At 35.9% G+C, this 16,415-nt stretch overlaps 1 protein-coding gene across 3 annotated transcripts in view; it reads left to right on the top strand.

The window, feature by feature from the left end:
- CNST (consortin, connexin sorting protein) overlaps positions 1–16,415 on the top strand; it is a 46,885-nt gene that overhangs the window by 7,265 nt on the left and 23,205 nt on the right. For 2 of the 3 annotated variants that reach the window (XM_071429213.1, XM_071429221.1), the window contains 2 exons: positions 6,593–7,030; positions 13,654–13,859. In XM_071429213.1, coding sequence (XP_071285314.1) covers positions 6,593–7,030; positions 13,654–13,859 — 644 coding nt within the window. Of the gene's footprint in view, positions 1–4,015; positions 4,093–6,592; positions 7,031–13,653; positions 13,860–16,415 lie in introns of those variants that run through there. The other variant, XM_071429230.1, reaches the window with a different exon arrangement.

Below are 16,415 nucleotides of genomic sequence, written 5' to 3' on the forward strand. Positions count from 1 at the left end.
CATATCTCTACCCAAGACATGTTCTGGTGTTTTGTTGCAGACAAGAAAAAAAAAATTGAACACATCAAATGGTGAGGTTGCATTTTGTTCTTGTAACATTCATTTGTTCTAGTGAAGCTTGAAACCCAAAACTTTTCAGACACTTGGGGGACTCGTTGTTGTGTATTTTGAGTGCTGACAAAGAGGCTGTTTGTGTGAAATTTTTGAGAGAACTGTCATATGTTCTAGTAAAAGCTACTATTTGTTTCCAGACAAACCTCTTGCATTTGGCTACATAAGTGAAACATATTTTTTAAGTAATGTTAAATGTGGAATAGTGGATTATGCCTGGCAGTATGTTTATCATTGTTTATTAAAACTGTGAATAAGCAGTATGAGTAGGAAGCTTAGAAGTTGAAAATAGCATGTGAAACTTCCTCTTTAAACCTCACTATTCCTGCTGTTTATAGATGTGAGGATCGTTGTGCCTTTAAATGCCACTGCCACTTGAGAAATGTTACTTCAGTGTCAGAAAGTACAAAACCACCAAAGTGTTTGTGCTCAGACATTTTTGTAAATTCAATGAAATTAGATAAACCACCCTGGTATCTGAATACTTCTTGAAGGAAAGCAGACTTAATGCATTTGAAAAAATAGACCTCTTAATCTGTGTATCTGACACAGAAGAAGAAAGCACGTAGAAAGATATTTTTACCCCTAGTATGTTTTTTTCCCAAGCCAAGCAGGGCAAACTGAACAGGAGGACATTAATGAGATTCTCTCATGGTGAGGCTCCCCAGTAAAAGGGTTGTACATCAGTCTGCCTTTTGAAGTGATAAACTTCCAGTGAGTCCATGCTATAAGACAGCACAACAGCATGGGGTGTGTTTTTCTGCAGAGGTGTCAGGTTGGATAATGAAAGCATACATATCAATATCTTTATTTCTCTTCCTTTAGAAACAGCAGCGTTCCAGCTACTGTTTGATTCTGTTAGCTGGAATTGGTCTGGCTCTGTGAAATGATCACAGCAACATGAGTTGCCTATCACCTTTGTCTGCTGTCTCTTTCTTTCTGTAGCAGATTCTGTGATGGTCAAGCACATCTTCAGCAACTTGTACTTTTCTTGGCTGTGGTGAGGCAAGGGCACTCTGGTGATAATATTCCAAGCTTCCTTAGGTGTATCTTGGCTTCCACATGAAGAAGCAAACCGCTGTAGAGAAGTTGCATTTGCACTTTTCTAAAGAACATATGTGCTCTTTGTTTATTAGCTCCTGTAACAGCATAGTAGACATTGTCTTTTTTTCTTGCAAGCTAATGAACTCGTAATGCTATGTTGTAGTTTTTACATAGTGTCATGTAGATACTGAGTCATTTAGAGTTTCCCCCCAATCACTGAATCATCATTTTGGTATTAATTCATAGAATAGGATCAACCTTTTTCCTTCTATGTGGATGTTAATGGGCAGTAAGAAGAATTTCCATTATTTGGTTTGATTGTGTATGGCCATGATAGTTTTCACATTGGTTTTTATTAATTTGTAGAAGATTGTTTATCAATATGAAAAGAGACACATCACAATTGAATATTTAAGTGATAGTATCTTCACATCAGCAATCAGAAAGATCAACATATTTATTCTTAAGAAATATATGGATTAGGTTTAGTTAGTCTTTAAATTTTAGTGTTTCTGCCATTTTCCTCTTTTAGTTCTAATGGTAGAAGCACCAACTTTGTAAACATAATGATTTTTAAAACTACTTGTTTCATTTTCATGGAATCAATTTTGTTGATTTTTTGGTTTTTGGTTTGTTTTCAGTGGGGGGGGAAGATACTAAAACCCCTGCAACAATAAAGAAAACCAAATTCCTTTAATACTGGTTAGTGCCTATTTTTTACCTGTCCTTAAACCTGAGACTTGCTGGATTTCTCCTTTAAAATGATGGGGATTCCACAACATCTCTAGAGAGCCTGTTGGGTTGTTTACATAGAGACCTTTTTTAGACTGAATTGCTATTGCCAGATGAAGTGCTGACCCTTCCTTTCTAAAACTCTTCTCTTGCTGGGATCCAGGTTCTCTTGTGTACATCTTATTCTGTGTATATGGTGCACAAAAAACTCCCCATGATTGTAATTGAATAGTGCCTGGTAGACCATAATGAATTCTCTTGTGCATGTAACACTTGCTGTATCTCAGGAGAAAAAGAAAGCTTGGACTCATGGTCAGTTTTCTGTCTGGTGTCTCTTTGAGGTGCTTTTCATCATAACAAAATGACTGGTTAATCTCTATTTCAGATAGATGTGCTTATCTATTTCAAAAGTTTGGGGACATTCTGTTTGTGTTAGTGAATTTTATGCTATTCCTTTTGGAGCACTTATTACTGCAATTAATTTTGAATTAAATCCTCAAAAATGCTTATAACTGTTTCTAACTGTAGACTATACTGCTACTGTGGTTTATCATCAAAGTTAATGAAAATATTGCATAGAAGCAGCACTGGGAACCAATCTGAAATGCCCATTCATTTTGAATAGAGCAGTGTTGGTGATATAGTGGGGAAGCTGACTTTCAAAGAATTAAAATATTAAATTTTTTCTTTAATTAACACAAAAAAATTAATGGCATGAGAATGAGGGAGGGAAATAGTGTCTTTGGCAGAAGAGCTATATGAAGGCAATCAAATGGAATAAAAAATCAGTTAGCTGTAAACTTTTTGAATGTTAGAAGAAACAACGTCCTGGATTGTTCTGTAAGATACATCCAAGATCAGTAAATGAAATACTACACTCAATGTTCAGCAAACGTTCACAGAGCCCTCCAGCTGTTCAGGATAAAGGAGCTGAGTTAGTATGAAAGGCTAAGGGGCCTGGTGGTGTTTGTGATTCTGTTTTGGTTTTAATGCCCTCTTCAAATTTTAACCATGACAGGTCAGGAGTGGTCCCATTTCTTACTACTTTTTTTTTTTCCCCCCAAACAGCTATATTTAAGGTTATATTTCGATAGTAAGGATAGATGGAAAAAAGTGAGCAACTGAAAAAGTTATCAAAATTATATTAAGTTGTATGAAGTACATGAAAGGGAACACTGATGAGCGTGGGCCTTGTAAAACTGAAGCAATTTCTCTAATGTACATACTGTTTGTCCTAAAGCAAACAAACATACAAGTAATTTCTTCTATACAGACTTTGTCTTTTAGCCACTTGACAAATATTTTCCATTTTATTTTTTATTTGTGCTATAATCACCATGATTACATGTGCCAATTGTATGAATCTGTGTGGCAACTGAAGCACTTTATTCATCAAATAACAAACACCTTTAACAAAGGTCAGCACAGTTCTACTCAGCGTTAGCTTTTATTTCAATTTTGGGCAACCAGTGAAGGGAGGAAAACTGGGCCTACAAAGAAACAAACATTTTTTATTAACATGTTGTTTGTGTTTACAATTCATTTCAGTGGCAAAACAGTAAATACAGGAACAGCATGTTAATGGTCTTTTAAATATAGTTTAAATCACAAGGGACTTTAATTTTATTTTTATTTCTAAATAAGTGTTTCTACTTTTGTTTTTAGACAGAGCTAAAGTTCATTCTCACAGGATTTAGATTCACTTTGATACCTGCCTAGTGCCTTGGTAAACTCAAAAGGAATTGCAAATAGCAGCATTGAAAATCAAGAAGGTAAAAAATTTCATCTGGGAAATACTTTTAAAAGATCAAGGGCAAGAGTGTTCTAAATTCCTTGAACTAGCTCTTTTTGGGTTTTCATTCTCTAAGGAGTCCTAAGGGTTGTAGAAAGGAATAGATTTTCAGGGCTACTTTTATTTGGAGAAATACTGAGTTTCAAGCAATAGACCAAGAAATGTTGTGCTTTCCAGCTTCTCAGCTAGAGAGGGACTATCGCTTCAGCCAAATGTTCAAAGGAAGTGAGTTAACATTTTCCATCAGAATGTCAGCTTCCTCTACAGCAAATATCACTTGTCAAAAGCATCTTTTCTCATTTTTCACAATCAAATAGGAAACACTTTGTTCAAATGCATTTGTATTTCTCTTTCCCTTTGCTGGCTGTTGAAAGGATAAACTGTTTTCTACGGATAGAAGCAAGACAGTGGTGGTAGGGCATTCTGATTTTTTAATTATTACTGTTAAAACTAATTGCTCATTGGGTTTGGGCAATTTACTTCAACCTCTTTTGATGCATCATTTGATCTATGAGCTGGGGAAAGCAGCAGTAGTTATTATTTCATGTGGCAGAAAGACTAAAATGTGAACCTTTCAAATATAATTCTGTTTGGGATTATTTTTTTAGTGCTTTAGAACAGGTATCAATAAATCAGCATAACTGTAGTATGGGTGTCTAATAATATCTAGTTCTGGTTCTTTCTGCTCTGACTAAAATTCTGTCCTCCTCTTAACCTGTAATTTTTTTGTTTAATTCTCTTTGAGAGAAAATTGTTTGATTCAGGAGCATCCTTCTAGTGAACAGATGAGTTTTCCAGCTAAGTCCTCAGTATCTCCTCTAGAGTTCCTTTTGTCTTTCTGGTGCTCAAGGAAAACCAATTATCACCTAATGTGGCCGCCAAAGGAAAATGCAACTTTCATCTCTATGTACAATTCATAATTCTTCTAGACTAGGATAGAATATTTCCATTGGAAGGGACCTACAGTTATCACCTTGTCCAACTGCCTGAGCAATTCAGGGCTGACCAAAAGTTAAAGTGCGCTGCAAAGAGCGTTGTCCAAAGGCCTCTTAGATGTCGGGGCATTGCCCACCTCTCTAGGAAGCCTGTTCCAATGTTTGACTGCACCCTTAGTAAAGAAATGCTTCCTAATGTCCAGCCTGACCTTCCCTGGTGCTGCTTATATGTTTTAGGGTAGGCAGTCATTTTTGTAAGACTGATATGGCTGGAAGTGCTTAGCCAGTTCTTCAGGTTGGAAGCAGAGATGGAATTGTCCTGGGTGCTGCTGGATTTTGCTTTTGTATTGCCCAGCTGGTGTTGGCTTGTTGCCTTCTGTGTGCTTCTCTGGAACTCCTCACCATCTATTTAACCAGGCCTGTACTGTGTGTGCTTGTTTGTGAGCATGTTGCTGGAGACAGTGTCAAAAGCCAGTCACAGTAAATCACATCCATTATTCCCCCTTCTTCTGCCAAGCAAGTCAGTGTTTTGTAGAAGCACAACTTACCCATCATAAATCCATGCTGACTGCACCTCATGGCCACCTTATCCTTCAGATGTTTGAAAATGCTTTCTGGGCTAACTTGCTGTAAGACCTTCCAAGGACTGAGGTGAGGCAGAGCAGCCTGTATCTCACTAAATCCTTCTTCTTGTGCCTAAGATAGCAGTGAGGTTTTCTTTTTCTTTTCTTTTTTTTTTTTTTTTTTTTTTTACTCAGTCCTTTTAGCAGCAATGAAATTTATGAAGGAATAATTTGGGGAAAATCACTTTATTAATTGTTGTCAGAAATATGTTTCTGTGTATGAAGGAAAGCTTACTTATTCTTTGGCATTTTTTCCATTTTTCTGCAACTTAATTCTTCTAGCAAGTACAGTGAAAGAGTATCTTGCAAATTTACCAAGTGTTTATTTCATTTACTCAACTTGTGTATACCAAGAGTTGAGAAAACCTGGTGAAAACAGGTATCCTAAAATGTACTTTCATTTAAAGGAAAGTATAGGAAGCTGCTGTAGGAGGCTTACCTAAGCTCTTCTATAATACAAGAGTGCTTGCTGGTTCTTGGCTTCAGTATTTAAAACGTGAGCTAGATCTAGTGAGATGTACATAATGGAGCTGTATTTCATGTATATGTTGCTAAATTAAACAGCAGTATTGCCGTGCTTCTAAAGGCTAAAGATAGGAACAACAACAATGGTCCTGTAACATGTAGGTCTTCTGCTAAGTTTCCCTTTTTTTGTTCCCCGTGAATGTGTCTAATTGCAGCATTGATTGGAGTTGCACCTTCACAAAAAGGGAAAATTGACTCCTGCTGAGAGTAGGTGGGGGTTTTGGTTTTTTATCAACAAACCATCTGCTTCTGTGTATACTGAACACATGTTGAATATTTTCTTGAAAATAATGTGACAATTGAGGCAATAAACAAGTTCTACTTCCATCTAATTCTGATAACACAGTTAATCTATCTGCAAGTTTGATCTGATACCATCACTGACAGAATTAAAAGTTCTACTTTTATTCCTCCCTGGTTTATTTTTATTTCAGGCAAACTATGATCTTACATGACAAGAATGCTTTTGTTTTAGCCACGGATTTAGGGGGGTGGGGGGAAGGGGGACGTGAGGTGGCTTCTGTTTATCTTTTTGTTTTTCTCATTACCTCAGCTGTAACAACAGGAGCACTGTTGTAAAGATCAGCTGTGTTTTTGCTCAGGTAACTAGAACAGTTGTAATTGGATAAAAATACAACTTTATAGGGTTTTTTGTATGTAAATATCCCCCACGCTAAGACTTTAAGTGAGTCAGTGAATGAAAGAAATCCCCCTTATTTTTAAGTTGTATCACTTCGCTAATGTGAGTCTTTATTGGCTGGCACTGGCTGACATTATTTATCTGTTATACTATACATATTGTAAATGCTTCATTCCATTTTATATTTTAGGTCTAAAAATATCTGGAGGGAGATTAAGTGGTTCAAGAAGTAACGCTCTAATGGATGACAGAGACTTTCCACCAAATGATCTGCAAATAGACTCAAAGGACAGTCTTCCTGCTAACTACAGGGTAGAAAGTTTGGCATCTCATTTGATTCCTTCAGCTGATGAAAATGAAAATCAACTTGACAGTGATGGGAATGAAGTTCTGACCAGTAGCAGCATTGCTATGGGACGCCAGGATAAAGGTGAACAGGATAACATCAATAATAATGAGAATATGGACAGTGGAGACTGGATCCCAAGCTGCAAGGAAAGTGAGACTGAGAGAAGATCTGTAAATGTCCATATGGACCCTCAGCTGGAGGAAAAGCCTGTTATAGAAAAACAGCCAGGTGGAAAAAGCAGTCCAAGAAGCAAAAGAAGCTCCAATAAAAAATCAAAAGGTACTTCATTTTAAATTTTTTTGTTCTGTTTATTTCAGAAGTAATACTGTAGTTTAAATCTGTGAGCTAATAAGAAATCTATTTTAGGTGTTGTACTAATTATTTTTAGCATTTCACTAAAAGTTTGGTGGGTTTTGGTTTCTTTTACTTTTTTTTTTCTCCAGAACTCCTACTAATCTTCAATCAGATTCAACTCTACATGTTTTCACCTTCTGTATTTTAAACAGTGGCTATGTAGCAAATGTGACACACCAAGTAAACAGGAGTAGAGGGAGGTGCACAGGGTCAGTACGGAAACTGGGCTGGTGTCCAAATCAGAATGGACAGAAATTCTGGCATTACGGTTTTGCTCATTTGAACATCATGGTCGAGTGCAACATTTTGGTGTCCTGATCCCATGTCAACATTTGAAATCTGGCTATGAGAACCAAATAGCTTGATCTTGCCCTGCTGTTGTAAAATTTACATACATTTTTCAAAGCTTACCAGATAGGCCTAGGTTGTGTGTTTTGGGTAACAAACTGTTTAAAAATGTGTTCCTACCAATTTTTGATGTTTCTTTTTCTTCAGATATTTTGGATGTGAATTGGATAAGGCAAATGTAATGTTTATTGCATGTTCTTATTTGAAATCCTTCTTCCCTTTTTGAAGGAGTGGGATTTAATGTAACAGAATGTGTTATGTTAGGTTTTTGCCATACATTCTAAAGCTTATGTGTCATAGTGCTGTATATATTAATTAAAATCAGTATGTTTCATCCACAGGTTTCTTTGAAAGAACAGCTTATTCATGTATGCTTTTTTCTATGCATTTTAAATGAAGTAATTTTCAAATATAATTTTTCTCCTAAATGGCAAGTATTTTGTGACCTAATTGGAAAACTGATTTTAAGGGATTATAGACTAGGTAAAGACAGGAAAGGAAGGAAGCCTTACATTCCATATCTTGTACAAATAGGCAAAATCTGAAAAGAAAAATTATATTTTCTAGTAGAGATAAAAGCATTCTGAAATCTGTTATTACAGGGAGAGTGATTTCTCAATAACTTTCTTCTGCTCTTATTAAGTAGATTTATTTCACCTGTAGATTTAAGTTTTAGTAACAGAATAAAATAATTAAAATGAGATTGGCATAAGTAATTGAGAACCAGTCATCTGTATGATGGGAACAACAAAAACCAAGTTGATGAAAAGTTATACATACATGTTGACATAGGTACCTGAAGCACAATAAGAGGAAGAAAAGGAAAAAATTCACCTAAACACTGGAAGTTAAACTTGGCTTATATTCTTTCTCCATTACTTTGTATTCCTGTTGAATGAACTCATGCAGAAATACTGGAAAATTAGCTGTCCACAGTAGATTGAAGCTTTAAGACAAAATTTAGAATCCTGAAAATATAGAGAATTTCATGGATAAACCTGGCAATGTAGAAAACCATACAAGCGAACATCCTATCTGAAAAACTCTTTAGTTTTGTTGAATTCTTAGGAGTAAACTCTTGTTACTTTATTAGTAAAGTACCTTGATTGTTAGAGAGGAAGGTCAAAATATGAAATTAAATTATATCTCCCATTGTTTATGGCCTAATATACACTTAGTAATTTTTTTGGTACTCTCACATGATGTTTCTTCTGTTTTCACAAAATGCAGTTGACTGTGTCAATTTCTTGATGTTGCAAGTGTCTTTATTTTTGTGTCAATTTTCCATTTAATTTCCAGCACCAGCTATTTTAAATGATCCCTGAATATCTCATAACACCCTCTACATAAAGGTCCAAACTAGCTTTCTCCTCCTTATACCAACTCAGAGTTAAAGGAGAGAATAATCAAACTAGATGGGAAGATTCCTGAGTGGGTGACAGTGGGAGCAGCACACAAGCAAGCAGGAATATCAAACTAAGTACTTGTATGGCATGTATTGTTGCAATTTTTATAAAATAATATTTTCAACTGTTGAGAAATCATGGATGAGTTACTTTGACTCATAACTAGGGAAGAGATTTATGAATCTTTTTCTCTATAAGCACACCTGTTATGATTGCTGTTACATGTTGCCATTCTAGAAAAGATGACATTTGACTTCAAAAGCACATTGTTCATATTCCTCTTCTTGCTAGTGACTAAAGCAATTTATGTGGAAAATTACATTTTAGTCATCTTTTGTTTACTTGTGACTTGCTCAGCACAATATTGGTGATCGTTACTGAAGCCAATCTTTCGCTCTCAACATGTTTGTACATTAGAAGAAAGAACAAGAATTAACACCTGCAATGTGTCTGAAACCCTCTAAATAGTTGTTTGTGAAGAATAAAGAGTCATAAGTTGGATTATTACCAGTCTGTATATGTTTGGGATCTATTGAAGCTAAAATTATCCTAGCTTCTCCTATCAGTAGACTGGAATGCAAGTTTAACAGTCACTGTACCTGGTTGAAGATCCTTCTGGTTCAATATTCTTCCCCTGACAGGGGCCAACAGAGCATTTGTAGGTGAGAGTAAAAGGACAAGGCAAACATGCAGTGATTTGTTTGCATGTTCTGCTCCCCATCTGCAGCAATCTCAGGACTTCCCCCAGGTGCAAATTGATAGACTGTAAATTTAGAGTGAATTTATCACCTGACTTACAGTTGCTCAGTTGCTTTTTGCATCCATGTCAGTGTCCTGGAATAGCAGTTCCAGGATTTAATCTATTTATTGTTTGAAGAAGCACCTCCTTTTAGCCCTCTTGATGCTGTAGGAGATTGAGAGGGGATGGACAAGTCTATAGCTCCTAGATCCTAATTTTTTCTCACATTCTTTTTGTATACTCATCATAGTTTTGAATGTATAATGATTATATCTGGTTAGGGAGGACTGGTGACCAAAGAATATGTGTACATTTTAACTGAAGAATTTAAACTTTGGTGATTATTCATAATGTTATTCCTTGTAAAGAGTTGTGCTAACTTTAGTGTGGTAGAGATAGTGATTCATCAAGTTTAATCTGTTCTGATACATTTTTGCAAAAATGGACTTCAGATTATCCATATTCTCTGAAAATAAGTTCATCTTTTTTCAAAAGGTCAGTCCTGGCATAACTTAATATTGTCAAATTTTATGATTCCTTAACATGGTAACCTGCACTCAGTCTTTTTTCCCCAAGTTAAATTCTGCAACATATGCTTTTTCTGTAAATTATTCCACTCATTTCTTATAACTGCTTGAACATGGAGGAAGGAAGGAAGTGTTTGGGATGAAACTGGTTTTGAGGGAAATAAAATATAGTAATATAAGATAGCCAAATTACGCCATAATTTAAGTAATGTTATTTAATTTAGGGTTGTGTACCAAACCAAACTAAACAAGATTTTGACCTTGCTCAATTGAAGTTGTATCTTTACCCCCAAAATTTTATCTCAAAATCTCTTCTCTTAAAAATGAATAGTTTTTAAATACTTGCTGGTCTTTTTTTCTTTTTTCCTCAGTAATTCTTGAATGAATCAGTCTGAAATAGCTTTCTGTATTAGGTAGCAAAGAATGTTTAAAAAAAGAAATTGCCATATGTTTCCTGTACTAGAAACTTCTGTTACTGGTGACTTAAGCTAGTGCTACTGAATATGAAAATTCAAATTTATATAAAAAAACAGAAGGCAACATCCATCATTTTATTTTGATAGCAAATCACTCATACCTTCACCTTGGATTCATCCTTGGGCAGGTAACAAAGAACATCTTAATTTCATATACTTGCAGTAATGAAAAAGAGAAAAACCTGAGACATACTGAAAAAATGTGGGGTTTTATTCAAAATGTGTCAGCATTTGATCTCTTCTAGGCAAACATGGGGCTGCTTCTGTGAGCTGTTAGGGAAGTTGAGAGAAAGTTTGCTTCTCTCCCTATCTTAGGAAACATTGGCACACCCAACTGGGTGTAGAAGAGGTCAGTTGAAACATTTGTGAGTCTGGCAGAGCAAAAACTTGAACCTGGCTCTTTGCCACTGACCTGCTGAGTGCTCTGGCCACTGATGTCTTCTGTGGCTTTTTGCACACATTTTCATAAAGGCTTTGGTTCCATTCTGGGGTGGAGTACATATCAATGCTTTATAAAGTGAAAAAATTAATCCTTCCTTATTAAAAATCAGAAATATATGTAAGATACCTGTATCTATCTGCTTTGGACAGTAAGATTGATTGATTCCTGGAAAAAGTAGAGTGCTGTTTTCAAAAATGGGGGAAAAAAACCAAATAGAGATCCTACCCTATCACACCTTTATGGTGAAATAGCATTACTAAGTGTTACAATAAAAGTTCTTTGTTGTAGTGCAACTGAGGCACAAATATTGTCTTGTGTTGAAAATCAAACAAGTTAGAATTACCCCACATAACTGTAAAGCCTCACTTTCAAAATCAGGGTAGAAATTTGAGGGCAGGATTTGATTCGGAATGACAGCTCAACCCTATGTACAAATAATGTACAAATAATAATGCAGTTTATGAACTGTGTTAGCAACAGTATCATGAAAACATTAATATTAGGGTTTTTCATGAGAGTTGCTATTGAGCATGCTGCAGTCAATGTTCATGTTTTGATATGACAGGTGATTATTAACTGCTAGTAAAGTACAGCTTGAAGTTTGGTTTCCTTGTTTGTTTTTCTGAGAGAAAAGGTTTGCCAGAACATAAGGACCCTCTTTTCTGGTTTCATGATAATGTGCTAAACAGGAAGCTGTATCTTTAAAGACAGCCTTAATTCCATCTCTAGAAGTATTTCCTGGTTTGTATCTTGCATCCAGTTGTGTCTCTTGTTGCTTTTGGCCCACAGGAAACCCAAATAAATACCGGAAGATCAGACATGTGCATTAATTTTGAAAAAGCAATGTTAAGTTACACCCATATTTTTTCTGGCAGTAAGCCCTGTGAAAATAGCCACCCACAGAGATTATTAGTAGTCCTAACTTGGATAGTTTACTAAATAAAGAGTTTAAATAATCAAAAGTAAAATGGTGGAACGTTCCATGGACAAGCTAATGCCTTTCTTATGTCCTAAATCTTAAACCTGAATCATCATTATTGGGTTTCAGAGGCAATGAAATCAAAGGGGTCTGAAACAGAGTGGCCAAGCTGAGGACACAAAGGTACTTGAAGTAATGCCCTCAGCTGTCCATCTTTCAAATGATAACATGATTTCAGAAAATGTTGATTGGGGAACATTACTCATTAAAACTTGAGTTTATCAAAAGTTTATTGTGCACATTTCTGTGGCCAAATTCTCTAAATTGTTTTAAATTTGGGAATTTAAATTCCCAATTGTGGGAATCTTTTTAAGTTCAGTCTTATGCAAGCGTGTGAAATTCAATGTTTTATGGAGAATTAAAAAGGAGTTTATTAACTGATTCCAACAGTTAATAAACTCCGTTTTAATTCTCCGTAAAACATTGAATTTCACACGCTTGCATAAGACTGAACTTAAAAAGATTCCCACAATTGGGAATCAGCTGTAGTTTTCTGGTTGCTCTGTGTTTTGTAGGAAGCTGTAATTTATTGCTCTCTGATCTTTGTGAGACACTGATCCTGTCAGTATATGGGTAGTTGATTTCTCTCACCGCTGCTGTCACTACTACTACTCTACACTTCTTTGTTAATCTCATTTAACATTTTCTTAAAACTATCATATTCACGATCAAAATAAATATGTTTTCATTTCTAACAATAAAATGTGGGATTTGCATCCAGAAAGATTTTTTTTTCCTGTAATATTCTTGTAGTGTTATGCTTTACATTATTTTTCATATCTCCACCTGAATGCCTGGCTTTTTTTGACTTCTGTAAAGCTGGAGACAGGCAACAGCGAGCTGCCAGGAAATGTACCATGGAGAACTTAGTTTTCTGTCTAGCAAGAAGTTCTGGGATCTAAATTCAGTTTGCACATCCTTGTGTCATTGTTGCCAACACAGATCAGCACTACTGCCTCTTTCCCTGGACACTCAAAGAAACTATCCAGCTACACAGAGCTACATTTCCTTTTCACTCAGCAGGAAAGTCCCCTTAGACATCTCTCTCCTACAGCAGAATCCCACACTGGCATCATCAGCTTCTTTCTATCCTTTAAGATCCTGCAGTCAGTGTGAGGAGCCACTGTGTTTCCATCTAAAATACAGGAATCCATTGAATTGTCCTTCCTCTCTTGTGTCTGTCCATCCCCAGGACACCTCCTTGTCTGAGGTCCTTGGCAGGAGCAAAGAGACAAACTGACAGCCTCTGTCATGCTGCCCTCACGTACCTGCTATTTGCCCTTTCTGAGCAAAACTGCATTCGAAGCACTTTTAGGTCATCCTGGCCTGTTATTAGTAACTCTGTATAACACTTTTTAAGTGTTCTGATTTTTTTCCCCATAAGTGAAAGCAGGGTCCCATTTAGGAGTGTACAAGTGTATCTGATGTATGTTAGTTTGTTGTTGGGTAGGTGAGCTGACAGTGAGACAGACCTGTCACAACTGATTTTGACAAGGCCAGCATTTGGTTTAGTAGCAATGTTGTTTAACATACTAGGTTTTTATTCATTACATTCAGAGTGAAATTTCCTAAAAAAGCAACTCGATGTATTTTTTTTTTAATCCTAACCTAAGTACTTGTCCTTTTTTAAGGCATTTCTACAGTGGGAGCCACAACAATCCAGGAGGAAAATGCTCTTAATACAGATACAGATTTTGTGCAGGCTGAAAGTGCTGTTGAAGCAAAGGAAAACTTTCATCCAAAAGACCAAAAGCAAACATTGCAGTCTCTTTTCTCTTTGCTCCGTGAAGAGGTTGAACAGATGGATTCAAAGATACTGCCCCTGTGTCTCCATCAGGTACTTTATATGATTTTGAGGTGCTGCACCCAATTTTATTTTTATTTGAGACCTTTGTTCATTAGGGAAAATACGCGTAAATGCAATTTATACCAATACTCATATCTAGACAGGATACTTTGATGCATAACGGATGGTCAAGGCAAATATCTCTTCCAAGATCTTCTAATATTTCTTAAATAAAATAAATTAAAAAAAAAATAATAAATTGCCTTATTAATATAATCTGTAGTTAAAGGAAACTCTTAAGGATGGGTTTCTAACTCTCCAAATGGTGAAATTCATTTGGCAGGAAGATTTAGCAAAATCACTCTTTAATCTACCTTGAATAAGGTTTGTAAGACACTGGAATAGTTACAGAACAGCTACCTAAATAAAAATTTAAGTCTGGAATTGTTTTTACCGCTGCAGACATCTTTCTAGCATAAATTTTATGCATGAATATTAAGATTCAAGGTTTTCTTAGTGTATACCTTTATATTAGCATGTTGCCACACCTGCAAGACCAAAGGGAAGACTGTGGTTTGAAAAGCAATCTTTCTTACAAACTGGCCAGTGTGTTGCCTTTGTTTTTTTTTTCTGGAGGTTATGATGCAGAATGAATATGTGGATAGAACTTGATGCAGTATTAATGTACAGTTGTTGTTTAGTTGTGTGAGACTAACAGCAGACTGGAAGACCTTTTGCTTGGCTGTGATGTCTATTATGGGCCATATGCTGATACTATACCTGTCTGATTTGGCTTAGCTGCATTGTCTTTATTTTGGAGGATATTCTATATTTCTAAACTGCAATGACATTGCTGCACTCATCTTTTTTGATACAAAAAAGCAATTTTATGGAAGAAAGAGGTGTCACTTTAGTATTGCACATTATAGATAGTCCACATTTGACATGAAATTTTAAATTATTTTTCTTCATCTATGCTTGAGCGAAGATATTTGATACTGTTCCTTAACTTATGAGAAGCTTAGCTTTAGGGTTAACAACTTGTGCTTTCAGCTTCATCAAATTTGGTGGTTTTTCATGAGTCAGTACAAAGGTTATTTTTGGAAAACGAGGTAGGGCAAAAACTTAAAATGCTTTACAAACATCAGGGGAATCAATTGCACACGATGGAGGTGAAATCTGTTGTTTTTTAGATGAGGAAGCCAAACCCTAAGGGGAAGAACCTTTTGAAAGTCATACAGGATCTGTGACAGAACTGAGAACAAAATCTGCATGTTCAGATTGAAATATGTATTCAAACACTCTCTCCTTTTTCCTATAAATTCTCAAGCATTTTGAATGGAGCATTTGAAAGAAAGCTGAAGGAGCTTACAAGGCCCCTAACCTGTTCCTTTAATAGAGGACGGGAGGGTGGAGGATTTTAAGTTTAGCATTACTGTAAAATGAGTCTATTGAGAATTTTTTTCCCTTTCTAGTGAATTAACCTGTCATCTTTAGACTTTTTTTTCAGATTTCTAATGCAGCCTGACAGTAACATTAAACCAAGTCTATCAAATACTCTGCTACAACATTATTTTTCTATTCTCTATGACAAAATTCATTGTAAAATTAAGAGCTGTGTCAGATGTTCTGGAGTATTAACAGTCCATGGTGTTTGTGTTGAATATTTAAAGACTATTGGATAATAGGGTTGTTCTAAGAGTCAACTTCTGATTAAAACAGGATGTAATTTTTTTTTCCTGTCTTGAATGGGATTAATTTGATTTGTTTAGAACTTGTTAAAGAATCTAAGAGGTATTTTTATATAAAACATGGATAGAGCTTTGACAGCTCCAAAAATTCTTAGGAATCTATTGTGGACAGCAGACAAAATGTGCAGATAAAGAACATTAAAAGTCACTGACCCATTCTCTTTTGAAGGTACTGGACTCAGAATGGTCCAGTGGTTAGCAGTAAGGCTGAGAGCCAGGAAATACAATTTGTAATCTAGACTCCTCTTCAAGCTGCTGTCATTTTTGAGCAATCATCTGCAGGCTTCTACAAAAATGCTTATTTAAGCCCTCCATATCATGACTACTTAAACTGATATGTCCCAGAGATCTTGAGAATTTTTGAGTGCTCCCACAGAAGTCATTGGGGAATCATCTGTGAGGTGCCTCAACCTGAATGTTCTGGTATCAGCATACCTGCAGTCCTGGACACATTTTGCAAGCTCTGCCCTTGCCTCACCATGCATGGCACATAGGAAGGCTGCCAAAATTTGCTGTCCCCAAGTTGCTGCTTATAAAGTTCACTGCTAGTTTAGAGCTCTGTGGAATACTTCTGAGGTTTATATTTTTTGTATTTCGTCACATTTACAAACAAAGATGTCATTATTCCTCAGCTTTTTAGGAAAGCCTGCACAGTTTTGTAACAAGCACAAATAAGTTATTGTTGCAACTCTCAAATATTTTTTGTTTACAGGAAGACAAAAGACTCTTCTCATCAGTCAGGAAACCTCCATTTGTGTTTTAAACCTTTGCAATGTAATACTCAGGAGAGTGCAGCAATGATCTTAATTTGATCAAACAGGAAACATTGGTCAGGCACAGAATTCAAACTTTTGAA

This window comes from Agelaius tricolor, unplaced genomic scaffold (genome assembly GCF_023055355.1).
Source record: "Agelaius tricolor isolate 1412-34295 unplaced genomic scaffold, bAgeTri1.0.p SCAF_1, whole genome shotgun sequence".
NCBI classification, from domain to species: Eukaryota; Metazoa; Chordata; class Aves; order Passeriformes; family Icteridae; genus Agelaius; species Agelaius tricolor.